Genomic DNA, 26,956 nt, shown 5'->3' with positions numbered 1-26,956 from the left:
AATAAGACTTTTACTTAAAAAATTTGTCAGACAAAAGAAGGCAACGTTTTTGATCATGTTGACAATTTAGAGGCCTTAGAAATGTCTGTGCGTATCAAATATGATACGGTAGGATTTGTAGGGTTAATATTAGAAGGACAAAAGTGTTACGATTTAGAAATGTAAAGACTCCAAACTCTAAGGACTTGTAAAATTATGTTTTGGTCATGTGTGTTTCAGGAGCTTGAATGGCTGATGGAAATCAACCGGTTGACTCATCGTCTGCTCTCCAAGCACATGACCCTGGACAGTTTTGACGCCATGTTCCGTGAGGCCAACCACAACGTGTCTGCTCCATACGGGCGCATCACACTGCACGTCTTCTGGGAACTCAACTTTGACTTCTTACCAAACTACTGTTACAATGGCTCCACCAACAGGTCAGTGAACAGAAGTTGTAGATGCATATCCCTACTGATGCGGTTCATTATAGATGACAAGTGTTGAAAATGTGTTGAATCTCATGGAACAGGTTTGTGCGGACAGCCATTCCATTCACCCAGGAGCCTCAGAGGGACAAGCCTGCCAATGTCCAGCCTTACTACTTGTATGGCTCCAAGGTCTGTAAGCAGCAAGATTAGTTAATGTGATACAAAACCAAAGACTTGAATCTGTTACATACAGTGTATTAGAGAACACTGATGTCTATTTATAAACATCTCGCTCTGTTTTTCAGCCTCTGAACATTGCTTACTCCCACATCTACAGTTCCTACAGGAACTTTGTGGGTCCCCCACACTTCAAAACAATCTGCCGTCTTCTTGGTTACCAGGGCATTGCTGTGGTGATGGAGGAGCTGCTCAAAATAGTCAAGAGCTTGGTATTTTGTCTCTCTGCTTAGTTTACATGTATTTTCTCTTTCTCTTAGCCACTGCGCTCCCATAAAATCTGATTTATTTATTTTTTGGACTAAATATTTGCCACAATTCAGATAACTTTTTTTTTTTTTTCACTAGTCCTGTCCATCTGTCTTTTCCAGTTGCAAGGCACCGTCCTGCAGTATGTGAAGACCCTCATAGAGGTGATGCCCAAGATCTGCCGCCTACCTCGTCATGAGTACGGCTCTCCAGGTGAGACCAGTCCGGTATGACTATAAACTGATTACACTGTCAGATTGACTATTACATTACATTAAATTAAATTCATTCATTCATAAAAAGTGAAGCCATCGTGCTGCCAGATTGGTATTCCCTCACATTCTATTGATAGTAATAGTAAATCATCTGATTTTATTGAGGAAACATTACCTAATGAGTCCACGTTTTTATATCAGAAGTCATCCTGTACATCCTTACAACATCCTATCAACCTGGATGATATGACGGCAGCCAGATAACATTCAAATGATCAATTAATGTACATGCATACATCTTATAAACTATTAATGTGCACCTGATATGCTGGGTGATTTTTAGGTCAATGTTTTGGCTGTAGGTCAATGATGCCCTCTGTCGGTAGGGAATCATAAGATGGCCGCTCAAACACTTCCGGTGGCTTCACCGCATGCCGGCAGTTTAGAACGCAATGAGCAATCCAGTCATTTATTTAGATCAGTGGATCTAGCCTGGATTGGTTTTTGATGTTATGTAATATGGAACATTTGTCAGGCATCCTGGAATTCTTCCACCATCAGCTGAAGGACATCATTGAATACGCTGAGCTCAAGACAGATGTGTTTCAGAGTCTGAGGGAGGTGGGCAATGCCATCCTTTTCTGTCTGCTCATCGAGCAAGCTCTGGTGAGGCCCCCTCTGATTTCCTCTTCCTCTTTGCATGACATAGTTTAGTTGCTTAGTTTATCTTTTATCACTTACTCTCCTAATCAATTGATCTAAAACCTCATCATCTCAAAGCTGATTTCTATTATGGCATTAGCCATTCAGACCTGCCAACCTGAATGCATTTTGCTTAGCAGGTACGCGTTTTGACCTCGAAGTACCCAGGTACGATTTGTGACTCTAAACTATGCAAAAAGCTGGAGACACCTTGTGTACAATTGTGCACATGCAGTCCTTGAGTCCAGCAAGAGGCAGCAGCATAGCTAACGAAAAACCAAAAGAACATAAATATTAGTATTGTTTTTACTGTTGTTCTGTAAAAAATATTATGATTTTTTTTTTTTTTTTTACAGTGAAGTAGTATCACAGTAATATTGTTTAATTTTTAGAATTTAATAAAGATGTTAGTGTTATTGTGTAGTCATATGGAATGGATCACAAAAAAACAACAGTGTACATACATGTTGGCTGAGAATTTATTTTACTCTTATTTAAAAAAAAAAACTATATAGAGTCTAGGGTGAGTTTGACCCTTATATCCTCATCCTAAAATTGACTGGAAATCCACAATTTAAAGCTGATATTTAAAAAATTGTGTTGTTGTTTTTCATAGCTTTATGTGTTGAATAATGCCGTTAAATAGGGGGAAATTACTGTGTGCAAAGCAAAAGGGTGCGTGAAGTACACAATCACTATTGTGTACTCAAAATACTTTGTCAAGGTTGGCAGGTCTGGTCTTTCATAAAATGCTTTGTTTTCTTATGAATTTATGGAAATAATGTTAATCATGAAAGCGTCCTATCAAGGCACAATCCTTGACTTGACTCAGCCTGGCTTTGCTATTCAGCTGCATAAACAAGCAGATTTGAATTTGTAGAATTTGTGTGTTGTATGCTGATGTGTTTCTGGATGTGAATATTAATGAATAACTGTGTATGTTAACGAGTGTGTGGGTGAATGACACTGCTGCCATCTGCCCCTAAAAAGCAACTTTATTTCTCATTACACGCTGGCAACAACTACAGGTGGTAAGGAATTAGGCCTCATTCATGTAACCGAATCACAAACTGACTGAACGCACACTCTTCCTGGTTTCTATACTTTTTTGTTTCTTTAGTCACTTTTGTGCCGTGTTCTGCCATGGATTCAAGGATGTTAGCGTCACCGAGACGAGAGAATAAAACTTGAAATGTAAAACGGAGCTGCGAACGTCTGGCCCTGTTGTGACGTTTGGACTCTACACGTGCCCACTGGGTTAATATTAAGAGGCTTCTTTAGGACCATTTCCTCCAAAGGAAGTCTTCCTTGCTTTCATGGCAGGCACGAATCCTCTCTGGCTGCCTGTGACGTCCTGTGCTGATGCACATCTGCTTCCATACACTTCTCTTCACTTCTTCTGACTGTAACTCTTTTGATGCCTGTTTCTCTTGTGTTTCTGTTTGGGTCTCTCTCTCTGAAGCATAGTGAATGTGTCGAATGATCATTGCACGCTGATCTCTCATTAACATCGTTTCTGTCGGGGTGCTCTTCTAGTCGTCTCTCTTCTTGTTTGGGTGTTGTTAGGTGCTTGTTTTATTATTGTGAATGAAGTGATTTTTGCTCAAATTTGTGTACCTCATTGATTTTGAAAGTAATTTCCATGAGACCTTTAAACTTTCAGGTTGCATTTAATTTAGGGTTCCCACCAACTGCCACAATAATATTTTATTTATCAAATTTTTTTCATAAGCTTGTTTCCACCATGGAATTTAAAAAAAAGTTGTTACGACTTTTTATCTCAAAATTCTGACTTTTTCTCACAATTGCAAGTTCATATTTCACAATTTGAACTTTTTAACTCGCTATTGAGAGTTTCTATCTCACAATTCTGATTTTAAAAAAGTCAGAATTGCAAAATATTAAATTGTGAGATATAAACTCACAGTAGTGAGTTCTGAATTGTGAGATAGGAACCTTGTAAGATAAAAAGTTGTTTATTTATGATTCTGTGGTAAAAACAAACTTCCATATTTTGGGCCCAATTATTTATTTTAACAAATGTTTTGATAACAGTTAGGGATGTGCAAAACTGTGTTTTGTAATCTCTAAATGAATGGATTGGGCATTCACATGACACGGAGGGATAATCAATGGCACGTGACAACAGCTAAAGAGGTGTATGTACTTAATTTAAGTCCCTCAAACTTGCATACGGATATACATTTTGAGGTATTCATTCCACAGGACTATTTTATTAAGTTAGGTGCTATAAATACTATTAAAGTATGGGATTTTAACCTGCACTAGCGCACAGATCCGACAATCCATTCGCACGAGCAGAGGTGTGCGCTTCTGTGATTATCCCTCCGCGAGCCATAAAGTTCCGACCGCTGAGCTAGATGGAGTACAACAGAGGAATGTAGAACACACAAGTCTCAAGACACTTTTTTTTTTTTTTAAGTTAAAGTTAGCCTTTAATTGTGTCGCTCAAGTCACAAAATGCTGATGGAAAAAAGTGAGCCATGGTGCAATGACCAAGGGCAAAATAGTGTCAAATGCAAGAACATGCCAGCCTTTAATAGGGTAACCAGCAGATATTCCACAAATATATAACCTCCAGTGCACAGACCTATCATAGTCCTCTCAATTTTTTTTGCATAATATGCATAATAATGGGAACACTGCTCCAGCAGGTGATTTAAAGTCAGCTGGGAAATGTTTTGAAATTGTTAAAAATAAAGTGCATTTATTATACAAGTGGTATTGTGCTGGCTGTAAGTGGAGATACTTTAAAGGGGATGAATTTAGAAATGCAATCCTGTCTGAGAAGTTGTCTCTTAATTCATGCACTTTAAAGCACTGTGCTAAAATGATTAAAGCTTGAACAAATATGTATTTTAAAAATAGATTTAAAAAACTAGGCCATCCTCACAAAATATATATTTTTTAAAATGACGAGTAATTGTTTTTCCTATATATTTTTATAGACCGTTTTAACAAATTTTCAAGTAGAATCAAATGATTAAGCCCAAAGTATACTTCGGCCATCCGTGTTCCGCTACAGTCCACGCAACGTAATTTTTCTTAATCAGGAGGGTCTGCGGATGTCCGCGTGCAGCCCAATTCCCCAAGTAGGTACAACCGGAGATCTCCAAAATGGGGCGTAAACTCCAAAAATGGGCAGAACCTCCAAAATGGGGCGGGGTTTCCACACGCAAATACTTTAACCATTGGCTCTGGCTTTAGCCAATTGTCATTAAGCCTTAAAGTTCTGCATAATTAGGGGTGTGGCCACTTGAGTGACAGGTGGATTGCTGCTGCTGTCACTACTAGCCGTTTGTCTGCTGTCTGTTAGCCGTCATGTCACCTCAGCTAATCCCCTCTTTGCCCATTTTCTGTTATCTGGGAGTGACCTTATATACGGTCTATGGGAGTGACATGCGCTGCCAAGATGGCGACGGCCGGGCTTTATAAATGCTCTTCAGAAACCTACGGGTGATGTCACGGACATGACGTCCATATTTTTGAACAGTCTATGGGAAAGAGCGATACCAAACAACACGCTGTTCCAAGAACAGTAAACAAAGCAGAATATCATTCTTCATCATTTTTGTTTTGGTTCTTTTTCCAAACTTTGCATGCATTGCATGCAATGGCGGATCCGCTACTTTTCTTCTTCTATCCTTTAGAGCGAATGTCCTGTAAATGAGACAACTCGTTGCTGCCCGCTGACGTCTTGTAGAGTATTAGAAAAGCAATTGTACTGCGCATGTTGAACTCGTTCATCTGAGGTTGAGTATACTTTGAAAGCTGTGCGGACATGACTGTGCGCGAGACAGAGCGAAACGCGGAAAATGAAGTATACCCGGGCCTGTAGGTGGAATCCTTTATCAATACTATATTTGGTATAATCATATCATTCAGACTGAGCTTTTCATTCAATATAAATTCTACATAAATATCATCATATTTAGGATCAAAATTTTACATTTTCATACATATTATGACTAACCCATTTTCACACTGATTTGTGTGTGGTGTTTGTGTTATGTAAAGCTTAGTTCAGATTTCATTTAACAGAATAATTTCTCATTTGTTTCTGTGCTGTTTGTTTGTCATTCAGTCACAGGAAGAAGTTTGTGACTTACTCCATGCTGCACCATTCCAGAACATCCTCCCAAGGGTCTACATCAAAGGTGAGAAATTATATTCAATGGGTCCAAGATCACGTTCCTCTTCAGTGCTTTCTGATTAAGACGTCTGATGTATATTTATATCTGCTGAAATCTTGCTTTAATGTTGAACTGTACAGAGGGAGAGCGACTGGAGGTGAGGATGAAGAGGCTGGAGGCAAAGTATGCTCCTCTTCACCTGGTGCCCCTCATTGAGAGACTTGGGACGCCACAGGTGAGGCGCTCAGTTCAGAGCCAACATGCTCATCGCTAGTATTCTGATGAGTTATGCCTGATTTTCCAAAATTATGATGAGCTCAGTGTCTCCAAGTGGGACACCACATGAATGTAAAATACAAATACAAAAAAAAAAATATTATTTTGTTTTTCCATGTTTTATTTCTAATTTCTGATCTGTTTACTTTTTATTTTTTTAACTCAACTGTTCAAAATGTTGGGGTCAGTTAGTAAGACTTTTATTAATGCTCTTGAAAGAAGTCTTATGCTCACCAAGGCTGGTCATACATGCAGTAAAAACAGTAATATTGTGAAATATTATTACAATTTTGCAAAGACCTGTTTTAATATATTTGAAAAGGTAATTTGTTCCTGTGATGTCAAAGCTGAATTTTCAGCATCATCATTACTCCAGTCTTCAGTGTCACATGATCCTTCAAAAATCATTCTATTATGATGATTTGCTTATCAATGTTGAAATTAGCTGGTCCTAATATTTTTGTGGAATTTAAATGTAAAAGAACAGCATTTATTTTTAAATGGAAGTCTTTTGTAACATTGTAAATATGTTTACTGTCACTTTTGATCTATTTAATGGGTTTTTGCTGTATAAAAGTATTAATTTCTTTAAAAAAAAAAGTCTCACTGTCATTAAATTTTGAATGTTAGTGTAGGTTTGTGCGTCTGTTTTTTTTTAGATTGTTTATGGCTTCAGTGCAGTATGTGAATTGCTTGATTTGGTTTCCATTTAAACATTGTTTCGTTTTTAATAACTTTTTTCAGCAAATTGCAATAGCGCGGGAAGGAGACCTGCTGACGAAGGAGCGTCTGTGCTGTGGGCTGTCCATGTTTGAAGTCATCCTGACGCGTATTCGCAGCTTCCTGCAGGACAGTGTGTGGCGAGGCCCTCCCCCCACCAACGGCGTCATGCATGTGGACGAGTGCATGGAGTTCCACCGACTCTGGAGTGCCATGCAGTTTGTGTACTGCATCCCTGTGGGCACACACGAGTTCACTGCAGAGTACGCCAACATCACACACAAAAAATGTAGCAAGCATTTGATTTACGTTACGTCATAAAACTGAAATGTTTGGGGTATTTTTATCTTTAGGCAGTGTTTCGGTGATGGTCTGAACTGGGCTGGCTGTGCCATCATTGTGCTATTAGGACAGCAACGTCGCTTTGACCTCTTCGATTTCTGCTACCATTTGCTGAAGGTCCAGAGGCAGGACGGCAAAGACGAGATCATTAAGAACGTGGTGGGTGTCTGATGTCGTAGACTATTAAAATTACATAACTCATTTCAGTAAGCTTAACACAGCCAAAAATTATTTATACTGTACACTAACATTAAAATGTTTATAAAAAAAGAATACTTTTATTCAGTTTGGATGCATTAAATTGATCAAAACTGACCATAAAGACATTTTGATGTTACTAAAAATGTTGTAACTAAAAAACTAACAAAGGAATTATTTGCAAGCTATTAGTTTATTGTTAAATTAATAGTTTATAAACTGTATATTCTGTCCCCTAATCCTAACTGATGTATTTTAACAAAGTGACCTAATGAGTATTTGTATGTTTTTCATATTTGCAGCATTATTTTTTTGAAGTGGTTATGTTTGCTTTGGGGATAGGCTTGATGTATTTGTAAACATTTTAAGGAACTCTTAATACTAATATACTAAAAATTCAGCCTTGCCATCACAGGAATTAATTGCATACTAAAATAGAAAATAATTGTTTCAACCCTCTGATGCTCTTCGATTTGTTTTTTTGTTTTTTTATGAAATGACTCTACTATATTTTAGTTTGATAGTTTTTATTTAATATTTTGTATTTTTAGTGGATTAGTGGATTTAGTGGACTAAATTATATTTACTGTGTATGTATAATCCATTTATTCACTTTAAGCATAGACCTGAAAATTTTATTTCCCACTTAAACTAAGAGTGCTTTTCAAAAACACGTTTTGCTCTAAAACTGCAAGAAAATCAAAGCCATAAATCTAAACAAGTTGTGTTCCAAAAAAAAAAAAAGAGCTTTCAGTAAGATTTTGTCTGGCCGCAGTACCAAAAGTTTTCACTAAATGAAATTTGTCTCCCATACATTTCCAATGTGGCCATTTTTGACCATGAGGAGCACACGTGTGTGTTTTTTTTTGTTTTGTTTTTTTGTGTTTTTTTAGGACCATTTAACCTTTTTGAATTATGTCCATATTTTTCACATAGCAAGTGCCAAAACCTTTACCAAGTTTCGTACCATTCCGATGTAGTAAAAAAATTAAAATAAAAACGTACAATTTTTCGAGCACAAATTCAAAGAGCACCAGAGGGTTTAATTGTAATATTATTACACAATATCACTGTTTCCCTGTGTTTTTGATCAAATAAATCCAGCCTTAGTGATCATAAGAGACTTCTTTCAAAAAATCATACAGACCCCAAACTTTTGAATGGTAGTGTAAATGTCTCCATTTAATGTTATTTGTCGTGTAACTTTCAGCCACTGAAGAAGATGGCAGACCGCATCAGAAAGTATCAGATTCTCAACAACGAGATCTTCGCCATCCTCAACAAGTACATGAAGGCTGTGGAGACGGACAGTTCTACTGTGGAGCATGTTCGCTGTTTCCAGCCTCCTATACATCAGTCTCTGGCCACCACATGTTAAACAAACTTTGACTTCCAGCTGTCCTATTCTTCCTCTGGTGTGACATTGCTCTCAAACGTAGTGTACAGGGCCTTTGAGCTTTCAAGATTGCCTCAGTTTTATTTAAATTAGAGACAAACCTCCAGTCTCGTCACATGGTAAAAAAACACAGTCGATTTCTCAGTCTGTCCCAGATGTTAACTAACCCGTATAAATATCAACACTCTGCATCCGTTTTGCATTTGGAGGAAATTTGAAGTAAACAGGTTTGAGAGATTTAGGACTGGAGAAAATATTTCCAGGTCACCAGAGGAAGTTTTAACAAATGTTAAGTTCTAGTAAAAAAAAGAAAAGAAAAAAAGAGTAAATCTAAATGACTTTTGATTTATAAATAACTATTAAGAGAAAACATGATTGATGTCAAGTTTAGTTTTTTTTATTCATGCCCATACAGATATGATTTCATTTATAATAGTATTTGCATGTACCTCACAAATCCCATATACTGTAATATATCGACCAAAAAGCAAGAGTACGTTGAAATCTATGGACACAAATGTCCAATAATTTCTCCCCCTTCAAATATTTTTTATGCCCAGAATAGTTTACAGAATTCTGTCCTCTTTATTGTATTACAGCGCTGGTTTACAGATCTTTGCATTTGTAACATTCATCATTGTAAATGCTGTCGAGATTTGCTTGTAGTACTTGTTCTAATTTTATTGGTACTTGACTGGTATCAGTATTTGCCTCAACTATCGAAAAGTAACCTCACTTATCTTTTCTGTCAGTTTCATCGCAGTCTACGGACTGTTCATTTGGGCTATTTTCTACACGATAATAACCATGTGTAAACTAGTGAAGCAGTTCACCGTTCTAAAGTACTAATAACTGGATTTGTGCTGTGATGACATCTGTTTAATCGCGTCTTAGTTGCGGACTGCAGTAGTCTTACTGCATCACCTTGACCAATAACGGACAAAAAGGGACATCCATTGTTTCAATATGGTTACTAAATCTTCCAGAAATATTTCAGTATTAACCTTCACAGGCCCTTTGCTTCAGCAGTGTTAGACAGATTGGCAAGCGTTCTGTTCAATTTTGTAATTTATGTGGCTATTGTAAATGTAACCTCATGAATGCTCATCATATTCTGTTATTCGCTTTTTTTTCAGGAGTTTTCAGATTGATTTAAATCTGTTTTTAAATAACTGTTGAATAACATGGGTATTTTCCAGTAATCTATTTATGCATAAAAGTTGATTTTTCTTGCTCTTGGAAGGGTTAATATGTGAATGATGATGATGATGATGGATAAACGTTTTGGCATTTAAGGAAGTGCTGTTTTAAAAACTCAAAGCATGACAGGTGTAATTTGTCATCATGGATCTATTTGTGACATGAGATTTTTGTTCATATTGTTGTACAAGTGATCATGTTTTGAAATACAAAAAAAGGAGAAAATAATACAATGTACAACAAATGGTTCTGAACGGGAATTATAATATGTTGTATTATAAATAAAAAAAGATCTAACTGAAACGGGCTGATTTATTTGAATTATTTTGATGTATTTATTATTATTTGCATTAAGCTTCAGTTAATTAGCATTTAGTGTCAATTATTGAATTGCAGCAGTGTTTAATTTAGGCTTGAGCACTAGGTTATTACAATCAAACATTTTCCAGTTTAATTATAAAAAAAAAATTATTTGAACTAAATCAAGCTAATCTTTTAGATGTTTTCTGGGGTGGAATCACAGCCCTTTGATATTTTTGGCACCGACATGTAGTAGAGAACAGTGAAATGCTTAGCCTCAAACTTTATTTAAGAAAGTTTAGAAAGCTTTACTTATTTAAGAACGAGTCTTCAGATATTAATGCCCAATTGGTGATTTAATCAGTAAGTTCCTGTGATTTTTCACACCTTGGGTAGGTCTGAATAGGATGTAATTAATTGCCTTGTTTTTAAGCACATTTCATCTAATGCAGGAGACACTTAACACTAGATAAACATTTCCTCCACATGGGGATGATGATGATGATGGCACAGCTGGAAATGTGAGGAATCCACAAAAGGTTTTTCCCTTTCACAAAAGTTTTAAGGATGTTATGAATATTTTGTTCACTTTTCTTTTGACAATATGAATACACAACTCATAAAGTGTGTTTTGTGAGAGCAGGAGTGTTTCTTGAGGCCTCTGATTGGCTGAGCTGAACGGGCAGGCAGAGGAGGGTGGTGCTTTTAAATGGCACACAGAGTAAATGTTTGCTTTCCATCAATAAAAATGACACCCAACACCCCCAGTCCGCCAAACAGCTGTCTCTCACAATAGAAAGGCTGGAGATGTGGAGGGAGAGAAAGGGAGAAGGATGAGCTGTGACCACTGAATGAGACACAATGCCAGACTGAAAAATAGATGCACATGAATATTATACATAGGCCTATGTGTATGTATATACATATACATATATATATATTATATATATAATATATATATATATATATATATATATACACACACATACACAGAGAGAGAGAGTGAGTCAGGAAATAATTAAGAGTCAATATTTGCTTCCTGGATTTCAGGAACAGTTTTCACCTTTTGAGGGCCAATTCTTTTCTAACCATCATCATTTTTGTTCACATATAGATGTGAGAATGTATTACCTATTAGCCAAAAAAAAAAAAACTCTTATTTAGGAGATTATATGTATAAATAGGCCTAGAATAGAATATTAAAACGAATAGTATAATAATTTTACTGTAATATAGTCTATATATTTTTATATTATATAAACTTTCTTTCTTTCTTTGTGTGATAAGGTAAAGATAGAAAGAAAGAAAGAAAGAAAGAAAGAAAGAAAGAAAGAAAGAAAGAAAGAAAGAAAGAAAGAAAGAAAGAAAGAAAGAAAGAAAGAAAGAAAGAAAGAAAGAAAGACATATATCAGACCCTTTGAACAATGTAACTTTACATTATCAAGAGATAATCTGACCATTGTCGTGTTATCTTGAACGTTTACTTTAAGTCGTTTGAACACAATGTTTTTGGGCTAGGCCTAAAACTGTCAGGCCATTTTGTGACAATAAAATTTCAGATGATCTGTTTATTGAAGGCGTGTAATTGCTGAATAAAATAAAGTGAGTAGGTTACAGCAGTGTAGTGTGTGTGTGTGTGTGTGTGTGTGTGTGTGTGTGTGTGTGTGTGTGTGTGTGTGTGTGTGTGTGTGTGTGTGTGTGTGTGTGTGTGTGTGTGTGTGTGTGTGTGTGTGTGTGTGTGGAGCAGAGGGCAGGCCGCTGGGCAGAGGGCGGGAGATCAGCAGCACTCATATAGGAGGAGCAGCACATTTCCAAACTTTCCTGACTGGACTCATCCAGCAGTTTACACACACAGTGTGGGATTTCCAGATGCTCTGAGATCCAAATTGAGATTGAAATATAATTTATTTCAAACTCACTCTGGAATTTTTCTTTATTTTGCAATTAATCGTTATTTTGTTGAATAACAGAAGACATGATTGACGAAGTAAAACGTGAGAGAGGCGATCAATGGATGTCATATTACTCCAGCGAGGTATGTTCCCCATGGGAGAAAATATTTCATTCAATTTACCTGTAATTTCTCAATTATAATAATTTTTATTTTTTATATAATACGTAAATTATTATTATTATTAACTTCAGTTGTTTTGGGAGGAAATATTTAAATTATTTATATGAATATTCCCCAGAACACGTTACTAATATTTATTTTAACAAGTTGCTAACTTTCCTCTTTTCCATTTTAATGACGTTTTTATATGCCATAAGCCTAATTGACGCATAACACAAATTTGCCTTTTGTTAAATGAATCTGAAACTCATCAAACATAGCTTTTTTTTTTTTTTTTTTTTTTTTTACAATTCTTCTAATTCATTCAAACATATTTTTCAGTCAAAACAACCGAACAAATCCTTTTAAAATAATATAGTCAAAATCCCTTTAAGACTTTTCTGGCCTAACTGTTATCCTAAAGTCTTTGATATAGTCTTGAACAGGTGACTTGAATCCGTTAGCTTTTTGTCTGTATGACGCAGTCACGTTAATGTTGGTTAATAGTGTGCTTTCATCGTGTCTGCGCCGTGTGTGTGTGTGTGTGGTCTCGCAGCAGTTAATTGATTGACTCTGTGATTGTATTGAATGTCTCGCGCTTTGACACTCGTGTATGACTTACAATCGGCCAGCACGGGCTCATAACCAGAGGGGCGTTTTGGAATCCGAAAGACGAAAGCGGGGTTCCAACTTGAAAGGGCCGAATTATTACGAACGGTGTCCATTTGGGGAAAAAGAACTGAGAACAGCAGTCGCGCCCCCAAATACCCCTCTGTCATGAGATAGAAAAAGGCGGACGGTGAGTGACTTAAAAAGAGACAAAACAAGGGTGAGAAGAAAAGCCGGACTAGCTGGATAATGGGGTTATCGGCCGGGTGGGTGGTCAGATTCAGAATACATTTACATGGCGTTACCCAAGACACCAAGGTTTGGTTATGAAATAAAGGTTAAGGATCTATGGACGCCGACGTCAGCAATAAGTCCAACTGATGCACACTCAATTTACAATATTAATGAGTTTAAATGAATTAATATTTGTGACCCAAATAATGCACTGCCAAAATGGCCAAAGAGCAAGCAAATCTGTACAATAAACATTCACTAACTCCTGTAAGGCAGAACATTAAACTATCTACTGTATTAGCAGTTTTTTTTTTTTTTTTTGATAGGCCCTTTTAATGGGTGATATCCCCATTAATGTAAAAAAAAAAAAATATATATATATATATATATATATATATATATATATATATATATATATATATATATATATATATATATATAAATCATATATCCATTTATGTTTAAAACTTTATTTTAAAACCAACTACAATAAATGTAATGGCAGTTAATTATAAATTAAAATAATGCACAAGATCATAACAATAAACATTTTAAATAAATGGTGAGTCTGTTAAATTATAGGCTATTCTGTTTTTGATTTAATCACTTTTTTAATAGCTTTTGGTCAAAGAAAAGCCCATAATTTTAGCGACATATTGCCTCTGATTTATACATTTATAAACACAAAATATTAGAAAACAGATTTTAAAAAATCATTGCATTTTTATGGGCCATTTTTTCACATTTTTTTAGTGTGATTTTTGCCACAAGGCTTTGGTTTATTTCTGACTCTGGCCCTCACATTACAATAATAATTCATAATAATGTTCTTTTCGATTATAATGATCATTCCTCATCTTTGCAGGTGTATTATGGAGCAGACAGTCTGCCGTTGGGCCCAAGAGGATATTCCCCCCCAGAGCATCACTACCAGAATTACGGCCCATCGTGTGATTCAGTGGCTGCGAGAAACACCGGGAGGCTTGAAAGCCCAGTGGGGATACTGCCTCAACAAAACCTCAAAGGGTACGCTGAAAGCAACTCCAACGAACCTGAGTTTCCAGCACTGAAATCAGTTTACAGACGGACCTTAAGCCATGCCAAACCGCCGTATTCCTACATTTCTCTAATCAGCATGGCAATCCAGCAGTCGCCAGCCAAGAGACTGACTCTGAACGAGATCTACGACTGGATCCGACAACTCTTCCCGTATTACAGACAGAATCAACAGCGATGGCAAAACTCCATCCGCCATTCCCTGTCGTTCAACGACTGCTTCGTGCGCGTCCCGAGATCGCCAGACTCACCAGGGAAAGGCTCGTACTGGGCCCTGCACCCCGACTCCGGTAACATGTTCGAAAACGGCTGCTACATGCGTCGCCAAAAGCGCTTCAAGTGTCAGAAGGCGACGTCACAATCAGCAATGAAAAATTCAGATGGGGAAGCTGTGAAAGTTGAAGGGAAGAAAAAAAAGGTGGAGGTCAAGACAGTCACCTCTTCTTGCAAATCACCTGTACCTCCTTCAAGTGACGCCACAACACAGCATTCAACCGTAGTACCAGTGTCCTATCCAACTACCAAAGCACCTTCTCCTTCCCATCTTCCTCAGCATCTTACTCACGCACACACTTTGTTTCCTACCCAGCCTCCAGAGATCTCAACACACTTGCCCTCCCTGAGCGTGCCATTCCCAACAATGCCCAGCTCCAACCTGCAGTCTGTCCCGTCAGCCTCCATGGAAACCAGCTTGCACTGTGAACCAACATCCCAACACCCCATTTCTGTCCCGCGACTTATGGACTTCCAGTACTGCGAGACCCCTGTGAGCTACCCGGTTTACTGCCAGTCAAATTCCCATCCCAACTTCACCTCGTATGCTGGAGACTCCGTTTACTATCCTGGATTTAGCATGTGTTCTGCTCCTCTTTTGAGTTCTTCCTGATCATCCTTCTGTAGCGTATTAAGGGCTATTAAAAATGAATCCGTTTCTGTTTAGATACTTCTAATTGCTGTATATATTAGTTAATGGACGCTCCATAGATGGAGAAGTATCTTTTATCTGAAGATTTCTGTGATTCTCTGTGAATGTTTCGGATAAATTCAATTGAATTGAAGGTGTTTGAAGATGCATATCAACATGAATTCCATGCTGTAAATCTCAAGTAAAATTTTGAACATTCAAAAAGGTGTTAATTCTATTATTTGCGTGTCTGGTGTAAGGTGCAAGATTATAATCGCACTTTCGGGCTTTCACATTATTTTACTGCTGCATTTTTTGAATTCCTCAAGAGAGTGTTTTGGGGGAAGAATCAACTCAACGGAGGCATTGTCCTGCTCACATTGTAAAAGATAAACATCATTTCCTGCCCAAACATTCCTCACACTAACTAAGACAGCCACACGGAAAACTAGTAGCCTTTTAGTAGCTACCTTTAGAAACCAATAAAAATGATTAGCTGATTCTGAACAATAAAAAAGCATATTTATGCGCACTACACAAACTGATTTACTGATGGTATCAGTAGTACTAATGGTTAGTGTCCAGACGTGGCTTGCGATTTTGACTGTGATGGCTGAATGCTAGCAGTAGAAAGGTTGCGACCCCCTCCATCCCCTCCTAGCCTAACCTTTGATTCCTGGGTAAGCAGGATTGTGTTTGAGTGTATGAGAACAAAAGGAAGACACTGGTCTTAATGGTGGACCTCCCCAAAGCAGTGTCTCCTCAACAATGGGACACAGGGACACCCACAGCGATCTGAGCAGAAGCCACAGACCCCTCAGTGTGTGTCCGAGATGCAGAGAGAGGGCAAGACGTGAGGAGTTCATGAGATTTCAGGGCTGTGATCTGTTCCTGTGATGGTAATTGTCTTCTTTAGAAGTCAGCCGTCTTCAGATTCTGCAGTATGCTCATGATGGATGACAGTGCTGTTGCTTTCTAAATATCTGGCTATATGTGTGTATTCAGTTCTAATCAATATAAGGGTGTGAACTGTGTTTCTAGAGTGTGAAGAAGCTGTTATCAGTGGGCCAGCTGTGGACGGGAGAATGGGGGTCTGCTGCCAAATTAAATGTCATTTATTTGAAATTATATGAATGAAAAACTACTTTTTGATATGAATTCAAATTAATACTTTTATTCAGCAAGTTTGCATTAAATTGACCAAAAGAGACAGTAAAAAAAAATATATATTTCAAAGAAGTGCTGTTCTTTTGAACTATCACTGTTTCTACAAAAATATTAAGCAACTGTTTTCAACATTGATAATGATAAGAAATGCTACTTCGAGCAGCAAATCGGCACATTAATGATGCTGAAAATTCAGCTTTGCTGTCACATGAATAAATTACAGTAAACTGTCATATTATTTCACAATATTATTATTTTACTGTATTTTTGATAGATAGAATAAACGCAGCATTTGTGAGCATAAGAGTCTTCTTTCAAAAACATAAACAAATCTCACAGCCCCCAAACTTTTGAACGGTATCTACTAAATAAGAGAAATAAAAAATTATTCAATAAATCTTTAAAATAATAATTGAATTCAATAAATAATAAATTCAAAAGAGTGTATTTATGTGTTGGTCACATTCCATTTAAACTTTACACCATTCATAATCAGCATTTTTTCACGTCGTAAATGGTCCTGTGTTGTGACAGTACAAAATTCATAGGTCATAAAAAAGCTGCATGCACAATAATTATAAAAGAATTACAAAATGCTGTTTAAAACAGTACAGCATGTCACAACACACTTCCAAAAGGTATCAACTACCCAAACGCAAAAGATCATATTTTATTTTATTAACATTTCGTCAATGGCTGCTTAAAACATCTGATGGGGTTTTTGTTCCACTTGTCAAAAAGCTGGCATGTGATTGGCTGAAGAGTGGAAGCCACCCTGTTGGCATGGCAGCGGCTGAACAGACTAGGCCATGTTGTTTACACAGTGGCCAGCTTTTTATTGCCTGTCTGTGCCTGCGCGTCTCCGTTAGAGTCCCTCCGTCTCCTTTCACAAGGGCTCGGGTAAATATGCCTGTTCAAATAGCGATCACTCAGAGGCAGTGACAGGCCTGTGCTCCTTCCCTTCGCACCCCCTCTTCGTCCGAAACCCCCACTCATCCCCCTCGCTTCAGGCCACGCTCCCTATCTGAATGAGAAAGCGTTCAAACTCTGACTACGTTTAAATTAATGCTGAAGAATTCAGGGCAAACACTTTGATAGAGAAAAGAGATTAAAGAAACACTTTTCTGTTTTGTGAAAGTGACACCATTTTAGCTATAGCCTATGTGCTTAGAATAAAATCTATAACGTGGCTTATTTCATTTAACGTCATCCACTATTCATCTCCTCTATTATTCTCTCTTCATCTCTGGATCCACCTGTGTTTGCAGAGTGACAGTGGTGTGGTGCTTTCAGGACAGTCAGATAAGCTACCAGCAAATAACAAAAAAAGATGAGGGACACCCAGCATCTATTTATCCCTTTCTTCCTCTTTCATCCCTTTGTAATCTGATTCCTCTATTCATTGCTCGGCCTTGTGGCTCTCTGGTCGGTCTGAAGCTGCTGTTTAGGGCGTGCACCTATCGAGTTATTGCAGCTTCTGTCTAATATATTCATCCATTATTGTTTTCCTCTTCCCATTATTTCCCACCTAGTTTCTGGTTTAATCATAGAAGTGGTCAAACTCATCGTCAGACTCCACCGACTCATTTGTGGCAGCAGGACGGCTCTTCTGTGGGCGATTTTCATCCTCTGAAGCAGAGTGTTGATCTGGATAAAAACAGATAAGATTTAAAAGAAAGATTAGATGCAAATAACAAAATCTCACTATACTTCTTCAATGTTACAATGATTGATAGATAGATAGATAGATAGATAGATAGATAGATAGATAGATAGATAGATAGATAGATAGATAGATAGATAGATAGATAGATAGATAGATAGATAGATAGATAGATAGATAGATAGATAGATAGATAGATAGACAGACAGACAGACAGACATATAGATAGATTGACAGACAGACAGACAGACAGATAGATAGATAGATAGATAGATAGATAGACAGACAGACAGACAGACAGACAGACAGACAGACAGACAGACAGACAGACAGACAGACAGACAGACAGACAGATATATAGATAGATAGATAGATAGATAGATAGATAGATAGATAGATAGATAGATAGATAGATAGATAGATAGATAGATAGATAGATAGATAGATAGATAGATAGATAGATAGATAGATAGATAGATAGATAGATAGATAGACAGACAGACAGACAGACATATAGATAGATTGACAGACAGACAGACAGACAGATAGATAGATAGATAGATAGATAGATAGACAGACAGACAGACAGACAGACAGACAGACAGACAGACAGACAGACAGACAGATATATAGATAGATAGATAGATAGATAGATAGATAGATAGATAGATAGATAGATAGATAGATAGATAGATAGATAGATAGATAGATAGATAGATAGATAGATAGATAGATAGATAGATAGATAGATTAAACATACCAATTGATTGGTCTGTGTCCTCCACGTCATCCTCCCTATAGGAATAAATCCAGGTTAGAGAGAATCCTGATGAGCGAAACCTTTACAATACAGTAATACAACAAAACTCACTTCTGTGTTTGGGAGTTGACAGGGTTGAGAAGGCCTTCAATATCGTCATCTTCATCATCAGGGCATGTTGTGTGATCATCAACCAGGGGTTGCCAGGGGTACGCTTTCTCAACCACAACCTCATCCTCCTCTTCATCTTCTTCTAGATTGTAAGCCTCTTCCTCTTCAGGCTCATCTGCATACAACTCTTCAAGACTATACAGAAAGTCAGTATTAGTCAAATGGGGAGAAGATTCATTATAAAAATAGCTGTGATGAATATTCAAAAACAGTGTTACTTGCACAAATTTAAACATACACCTTTTGTGAATGTCTCTGTCTGAAGTATTAACGTTTTTGTCATCTTCTACAATTCCTGGACTTTTTCTGGCCTCCTTTTCATCTTGAAAACTGTTTTCTCTCTCCTCTTCCTCTGTTGTCTCTCCTTCATCTTCACTATCTGGAATGTCCTGTGGAACATCTCCTTCCCCTTCTGGCTCTTCTCCATCACTGTGTCCAATCCCATCTCTCTTTTCCATTACTTTCTCACTCCCTTCTTCATCGTCCAACCCTGCTTCCTCCTCTCCACCTGTGCCTTCCTCATCCTCTTCTTCATCTTCAATTTCTTTGTCAATGTCACATATTTTCTCTTCTGCAACATGACTCTCACCATTTCCTTCAAAATATTCTTCCTCTCTAATGCTGAGTCCTTCAGATCCATCTTTCTTTTCTGAGCTTACACTACTTATTTCTTGTCTCCTGCTTTCTTCCCATTCATCTTCCTCTTCATCTTGCATCCCTGCATCAATGTTCTTCTTAGTGATGATAGATTCTTTGCTGCTAAGAAGTATCTTAGATGTTGTTTTATGTATTTTGCTGATTTTTGTGTCCGAGTGGCTATCCGAACCATCTTGTGGCATTGTGGAAGAGCTACAACAGATAATTGTGGAAAGATGTTACAATAAGATATGAATGTTTTGATAATGTTTCCGATATCTTATAATCTTATAGAAGATCAACATTTACTGTGAACGGAGCCGCTCTGAGACACTGGAAGAAACACGTAACCTGCACGCATAATTAAATAATAAAGTGATGCGCTTCACTCCGAAACCAAGCGGAGGCCTATTTATTTAATTGAATCGCATCCGTTGTCATTTCACAATAGCACACGGACTGTGCTATATTGTGATTTTTAAATGGATTACAGGTTATTATCATGCAGGCTTAGAAAACTATCTAAAATCTCGTCTGTGGAATGCGCCACTTCCGGTATTTTGCTGGTCAGGCCTACTCGACAGAGAAGTAAATTGCAATCAAGGAAAAAATGTTTTTATTGTGCAATAAAAAGTTACATTTATTGTTCATTTGGCTTACCCTTGAGAATTGTTATCATTTTCTGTGGAGCATGATTTGGTGCCATCTCTTTTTTTCTTTTCCCTTTTTTGCATCCCAGAAACCGTGACTTCAGAGGGTACAGCGCTGCCTTCACTGCTTTCTTCTTTGTCAATTGATAGACGCACTTTAAGCATACAAAATACACACATACATATAAAATATACATTAGACTAATATCATGTAATATTTATCCCAATGAGAAACAAAACAGTTACCAAAATTTCACATCACTAACCTGGTCTACAGTCTAGCTCAGACCGATCACTTTCTTTCCCATTCTTCCTACGTTTCAGTTTTTGGCAGCTCTCCTCATTTGGGTTCACTGTTTCTTTTGAAACCTTTTCCTTGTCTGTCTCACTGCGTTGTATTCTTTCCTCACTGGGGTCTGGCACATCCATCATGCCCCACATGGGGCTCAACACAGGTAGTCGTGGCCAGGATGCACCAGCAGGAGTGAAGTGAGCTGTAGGCATAAAGCCTTGCCTTGTACCGGCCCATAGATTGTCCATTGATGGGGACTTCTGCTGGACTGGAGGATGTGATTGAAGGAGTGAATCTCCAGGTGAAGAATAGTAGGGCGGCAAGGGATGATTCAAGGCTTGAATGTTCTGAAGGTTTTTATAATCCTTTGGAATATTGTTTTGGGGGAGTCCGGAAATGAAAGGTTGTGAGCCAGTTAACCAAGTGGGTGGGAAGTAAGGATGATGGCCATTTAGGTTGCATCTCTCGGCATTTTGCTTGATGTCTTAAGAAAGAGGGTAGCGTTAACAGTTTCCTTAAAAAAGGCTGATATGGGGAATGAGATAGCATAACAGAAAAGCATGTTACCTTTTGCTGTCTGAGTGTTTTGCATGGTGTGAGAAGTTTGAGATGGGTTTGGAGAATTGAAGGACAAAGGGTGGCCTCTAAAGTCAGACCTATGTGCAGTCTTCATAGCTTCGTCCTCCTCCGTCTGCTGAATAAAACTCTTTAAATGCTGTTGTACCCGCTGGATAAAAAAACAGACATCACAATCAATACAAGTTTACACCTTTTAAAAGACATCACTTTCCCTATAAAAAAAGCACCTTGGACTTTTCAGTAACTCTTATGTCTTTCAGTCTTTTCTGCCATTGTGTGAAGTTCTCTTCCAGATACTGTTCATACTGAACCTTTTGAAGAGCAAATGTAAAGGTTAGTTCAACAACAACAAAATAATCATATACATGCAATGCCAAACTGCAATTAATAATTTTTGTCTTTAAGAAAACGAAAGTGGGTCATGTGATGGATCCGTTTTTCTATGCATTATAATACACTCTCTGAAAATAAAGTAAAAAATGTTTTACCTTTCGTGATACACAACTTGTCACAGTGGCAGTACTGTTAAAGGGACATCTTTATACATTATTTATCCCTAAAAGTCGACATTAAATGGAAATTGGAATAGTCTTTTTAGTCATATCATATCCGAATTAAACGTTTTCTCAAACGAGAAAAAAATTTAGGACTTGATTTTGTCCTTTGTGAATTGATTGGAGAAAATATGAAAACAATGATGAAAATCAATGATGTGCACAAATAAATAATTTATAATAAACACCGCAATATTCCCTAAAACATATCATCAGTTTTGATTTCATGGTGACTTTAAGGGTACATATGACTACTCTAAGGTAGTAATATGCACCTTTTAATGTTAGATAAGGTTCAATGCTGTCCCTTTAAGCCCCTAAAGGTACATTTTTGCAAAAAAAATGGTCAATACAGATGTATTCTACATTGTAAATCATGGAAGGGTGCAGGTAAGTCCTGTGGTTGCTTACACGTATACTGTTCATGGCTTCGGTGTGGGCCAACATGTCGTTGAGTGTGTCTTGTGCTCTCTGAAAGTCCTGCAGCAGCTTTTGGTTATGGATCTGAGCCCTGCGCTCCTGCTCACTGATCTCTAACCAGCGGCCCTGCAGCCAGGCAGCCCTGCTTCTATACAACAACAAGAACAAAAGAATAATAATAATTAACTTATTCATTGATAATAAACTCAAAACGATTGTTTCAAAACAAAATTGTTTCTTGACACCCAGAAAAAAACTGTTAATCTAGTAGGATCTTAATGATTCTAATATAGAATTCTTGTTTGATTCCATTGGTTCCGAAATATGATACTCTCATTAACATTTCTGCAGAATATTCCATTCCATTACAGCGCAATACCACAAATAACACATTCCATTTATTCTAAAATTCTTAATTCAATAAATATTGATGTTTCTTACAGGCGATGATTCCGCTGCTGTGAATGAAAATCACTCTGTAGCTGCATCCTTCTTCGCTGACTGCAGACATTAGATATTAGAGATAACCATTCAGAAAAAAAATAGTAATGTTAAACACACATACCCAGACTGCAGAATGATTTAAAAAGCAGTGCACTGTCTTGTTGTTTCTAAAGTGTATGGTTTATGCTACTTCAGAGGAAAACAAACAAGGTGTTATAGGCATAATGACAGTCACCATGCACTTTTAATCTTAATCTTAATCAATAAATTAATTTACATAACATATCATACAGGTAATGTTATTTATTTGTTTCATATGTAGTAAATGATGACAGAATAATCTTGGGGGAACTATCTACACTTGTTGAAAGACAATAGCGCCCTCTCCTGGGTTTAAACCATAACGGAGACCAATAACACAATAACATCAGAATTCACTTAGAATTTAACTCACAATATCATGACAACGGGCACCACAACACTTCGACATAACAAACTAAACCAGGCCTAATAGGGAATTTCAGTTAATATACCAACGAGACGTCGAGACCGGTAGAAACAGATCTGGGGCTGGGACGAAACAAAACGAAATAAAGTCACACGATCATTCGAGCGATTACTCACTTGTGTTGTATAGTCTCGTATAATTTCCTTTGATAATTGTCATGGCGCTCTTCCTCGCCCTTTGTAAACGGTGTCATGTTAAACTCGATCTGAATGGAAATCTGCTCTCTCAACAACCAGGAGTGCGGATTATGAGATTAGGGATTATTCTTTGCGAAAGGGGGTCAGAAAGGAAAGGGTGGTCAAAGGAAAATCGTGCTAGGCTTTGATTGATTGCTGTCAAACAGGGGAGTTATTATTAAATTAGAATTTACTGATGATAAATATTATTATTATTTACTAATACATGTGTTTTTTATTGTGTTATTTAAAATAAATTAGCACAACATGAATGTAACCATTGTCCTTAAATTTATTTTCTGTGCGTGCGTGTGTGTGTGTGTGTGTGTGTGTGTGTGTGTGTGTGTGTGTGTGTGTGTGTGTGTGTGCGCGCTTCCACGTGGAACTGTTGTAGAGTGCCGTTTACTTCCGAGGGACGTTTCAGCTGCAACACAGACCCGTCATGGACGCGGAATGTTGTTAGCCTGCAGCAGCAGTAACTTAGTTCATTGTCAAAACGATATTCTGAATGGAATGAAAGGTCGGTATCAATTAATACAAATGTTTTATATAGATGAGTATTTTATTGTTTCTAACCGATATCTGTTGTGTTACTGGAACATTCAAAGTAATGTGCCAGAGTTAGCAGTGTCCTATTATTCACTACTAGTTTCAAAAGCTTCCTATTTGTTCCAACTACTTTTATAAATGTCCTTTAGTCAACAGACTTTTAATGTCTCTTTCAACTGGCCATTTTTCTGTTTTTGTGATCAGATTCGAGCAAACGAGAATAGAGTGGCTTTACAGGTAGAAAACAGGTTGAGCAGGCGTAGTGTCTCGCAGCGGATGATTTGAAGCTTAAACCATGGCTAGGTTCATGAGTAGACTATGGTGTAAGGTGGAGTCAACCGGTCGCTATCTGCCTATCGTTCTGAACGCTCTTCTGGTGTTCTCCATCACTGCCGAGGTCAGCTATCTGGTGCTGATGGAGGCTCCTCTTGAGCCAGCAGAGAAGACAGAGTGGTGCACCATATGGAAGGCCATGCATCTCTTCGCTCAGTACTTCATGCTGGGAAATATTACCTGGAATGCTTCGTTGTTTGTGAAAACTAACCCAAGTATCCGCGGAGTGTTTCTTGGAGGGGATGCATTGGGTCATGGGTGGAGGTAAATAGTTTTTGTGCGTTATTTATTTATCATTATGCTCTTGAATCACTGTTTGAGCTTTTGTGTTATTCACCAATCCACTCAAAAGTCAGAAAACTTTTTTTTTTAAATATATATTCCTCTTCTATGGCAGGTACTGCTACAACTGTGAGACACACACTCCTCCACGATGCTCACACTGCTACGATTGCAACGTGTGTGTGCTGCGCCGTGATCACCACTGTGTGTTTTTTGGCCAGTGTGTCGGTTTCCACAATTACCGGTATTTCCTGAGCTGTTTGCTCTTCATGTGGGCAGGGCTGCTCTATGCAGTAGTCATGAATGCTGAGGTCTTCATTGTCATCCTAAAGGAGGGTGTCACTTTTCACAGTGTCATGCTTTTGCTCGTGCCCTGGATAATGCTCGTCTCGGGTAATTATGAGATTACTAATGAGTGTCTGCTACTACTGCTGTGAGAAATCCATAATGTCAGTAGAAATCAATAGTTCTATGATCTACTTAGGCTTATGATGCTTTTGGCAAATGTAGCCCAGAAGTTTTTGGTCTGAAAAGATTGTAAGATTGTAAGATTTCTCTAAAGAAATGAATACTATTACTCAGCAATCATGTGATAAGTTGATATAGCCTAGGCAGTAAAGAGTTTTATAAAGTGACTCATTCATTTCTGTTCTTTCTATTCATCAAAGAATCCTGATAATGTGTAATTTTTTCCACACAAAAAAATATTAAGCAGCACAACAGTTTTCAACATTGATAATAAAAAAAAATGGTTAAGCACCAGAATCAGTATATTAGAATAATTTATGCAGGATCATGTATCAGTGCAGACTGTAGTAATGATACTGAAAATTCAGCTTTGCTTTCACAGGAATAAATAGCTTTTAAAAATATATTAAACGGAGAACAGCTATTTTAAATTAATCATATTTCAAACTATTTCTGATTTAACATAAACATAAACTAAATACTGTATAAAATAATTAAAAAGACTATTTAAAAACTTTTGAACGTTAGCATAGGTACAACAAAAGTGTTTTTTTTTTTTTTACTTATAAGTTCCATGAAAGCTGTGGAAAATGGTAGTGCAAATTATTAGTTTTGCACAAAAATAAAATGATACATAAATGTGTTGTATGACACCTTTTAAATTGTCAGAAAATGCCACAAACATTTGTTTTTCTCCAATCACAGGACAGGTGACGGCGCGAGCGTTTGCTTTTGCATTCATTGCTGACACTTGTGTAGTGGGCTTCCTACTGGTTGCTGCCTTCCTCTTCTTTCACGTGGTTCTGATGCTGAGGGGACAGACCACACGTGAGTGGTACTCCACCCGGCAGCCTTACAGCCTGGGACTGCTGGCCAATGTCAGAGAATACCTGGGCAAGAACTGGTACATCTGCTGGCTCTGTCCATTGATACCTTCCCCGCTGCCAGGAGACGGCATAAACTTCAAGGTGACTGGTTCACTTGAGCCCAAGAAGTAAGGTGTGCACTGATAGGTATTTTCTAATTGCAATTTCAATACATTGGCCCAGCTGATCCAGAAGAGCGTGTTGCGGCAGCAGTTGCATGCTGTTCTCACACCAAACAATTAGCAGCTCTTTTTTCTTCTTCTGAAGAACCAGCCAGAAATCCTTATTTTAATTTCACTTTACAATAATGTTTTTCTTCAGTCTTATTGGTTTTTATTGGTGTCAATTTGGTGGATGTAAAGTATGTAATTTTAAATATTTTATAATGCATTTTGGGTTTGGTTCTATTGTGCAATCTTTGCTTTTGTAAAGCAAACTTTTTTTTGAAAAGGGAAATATTTGAAAATCTGAATGGTATGCTCTTTTATTTTATTTGCTCTTTATGTTTTACTGTCATTGACGTGCCAAATCTGTTCAAATGAATGTGCTGTATGCCAAGCTGTCTTTTTTTTTGTCCTGAATTATACAAAAAATGTAATTTGTTTGTATGGCACTGAATATTGTTTACCTTAAGTTTAATGTTTATATATATGTTTTGTTGTCTTTCCATGGGCTTATCTTTCCTTTAAAATAAATACAGTTTGGTTTTATTTTTTGCAATGGAGATATTCATAATTATTTGTCCAAGGCAATCCTGCTTCAAAACTGTACCAACATTATTGTTAGAAAACAAAACATTTACTGAAATGTATATTTCCTTTAAATTCGAAAAACTTCAAACCATTATTTCATCCCAGACTTGCAAGTCCCTGCTGGGTGAAATGGTGTCAAATTTAGCCTCAACTGAGCTGCTACTTGCAACCATGCTTAAAAGTTTTTTTCAATGTCAGTTTAATATTTATTTAATGTTTATTGAATATAAGGCAGAACATAGGCAAAATGACTCCAATCAGAGATAGTTATCCTATGTAGTTCGACCCCCTGTGGTTAAAAAAAGGGGGGGAAATGACTTGATTTTTTTAAGTTTCTGGGCCTATTTTGTACCCTATTCGTGGAAAGTAACCCCAATACTCTGTGAGGACAGTATATGTAGATGTAGTATCAAAACACTCGGAATATTGGT

General features: G+C 37.4%; 4 protein-coding genes across 5 annotated transcripts in view; 3 read left to right on the top strand and 1 right to left on the bottom strand.

Annotated features, from left to right (window-relative positions):
* Positions 1-9,855, top strand: part of cyfip2 (cytoplasmic FMR1 interacting protein 2) — a 28,240-nt gene extending 18,385 nt beyond the window's left edge. For both annotated transcript variants that reach the window (XM_079631813.1, XM_079631812.1), the window contains exons 20-29: positions 220-419; positions 512-599; positions 716-859; positions 1,019-1,109; positions 1,647-1,777; positions 5,919-5,991; positions 6,108-6,202; positions 6,988-7,226; positions 7,317-7,464; positions 8,714-9,855. In XM_079631813.1, the coding sequence (XP_079487939.1) occupies positions 220-419; positions 512-599; positions 716-859; positions 1,019-1,109; positions 1,647-1,777; positions 5,919-5,991; positions 6,108-6,202; positions 6,988-7,226; positions 7,317-7,464; positions 8,714-8,881 (1,377 nt within the window). In that variant the 3' untranslated portion in view covers positions 8,882-9,855. The remainder of the gene's footprint in view (positions 1-219; positions 420-511; positions 600-715; positions 860-1,018; positions 1,110-1,646; positions 1,778-5,918; positions 5,992-6,107; positions 6,203-6,987; positions 7,227-7,316; positions 7,465-8,713) is intronic.
* A 2,363-nt stretch (positions 9,856-12,218) lies between these two features.
* On the top strand, positions 12,219-15,470 carry foxa (forkhead box A sequence). Its single transcript, XM_079631102.1, has 2 exons — positions 12,219-12,434; positions 14,161-15,470. The coding sequence occupies exons 1-2, from the start codon at positions 12,375-12,377 to the stop codon at positions 15,235-15,237; spliced, it is 1,137 nt and encodes a 378-aa protein (XP_079487228.1). The 5' UTR covers positions 12,219-12,374; the 3' UTR covers positions 15,238-15,470.
* A 935-nt stretch (positions 15,471-16,405) lies between these two features.
* On the bottom strand, positions 16,406-23,634 carry LOC307007950 (uncharacterized protein). The gene is made up of 11 exons (XM_079630453.1): positions 23,216-23,634; positions 22,589-22,648; positions 22,139-22,295; positions 21,401-21,484; positions 21,162-21,321; positions 20,569-21,078; positions 20,313-20,457; positions 19,257-19,865; positions 18,957-19,151; positions 18,846-18,880; positions 16,406-18,069 (listed from the first exon to the last, which is right to left on the bottom strand). Exons 1-11 carry the CDS (start codon positions 23,290-23,292, stop codon positions 17,963-17,965), a joined length of 2,139 nt encoding a protein of 712 aa, XP_079486579.1. The 5' UTR covers positions 23,293-23,634; the 3' UTR covers positions 16,406-17,962.
* zdhhc24 (zDHHC palmitoyltransferase 24) lies at positions 23,593-26,919 on the top strand. Its single transcript, XM_079630456.1, has 4 exons — positions 23,593-23,795; positions 24,029-24,421; positions 24,555-24,832; positions 25,613-26,919. The coding sequence occupies exons 2-4, from the start codon at positions 24,120-24,122 to the stop codon at positions 25,903-25,905; spliced, it is 873 nt and encodes a 290-aa protein (XP_079486582.1). The 5' UTR covers positions 23,593-23,795; positions 24,029-24,119; the 3' UTR covers positions 25,906-26,919.
* Positions 26,920-26,956: the final 37 nt, after the last annotated feature.

The sequence above is a fragment of the Phoxinus phoxinus genome, assembly GCF_949152265.1.
Source record: "Phoxinus phoxinus genome assembly, chromosome: 12".
Lineage (NCBI taxonomy): Eukaryota > Metazoa > Chordata > Actinopteri > Cypriniformes > Leuciscidae > Phoxinus > Phoxinus phoxinus.
The sequence above is the reverse complement of the archived record's forward strand: the minus strand, read 5'-3'. Positions and strand labels throughout refer to the sequence as shown.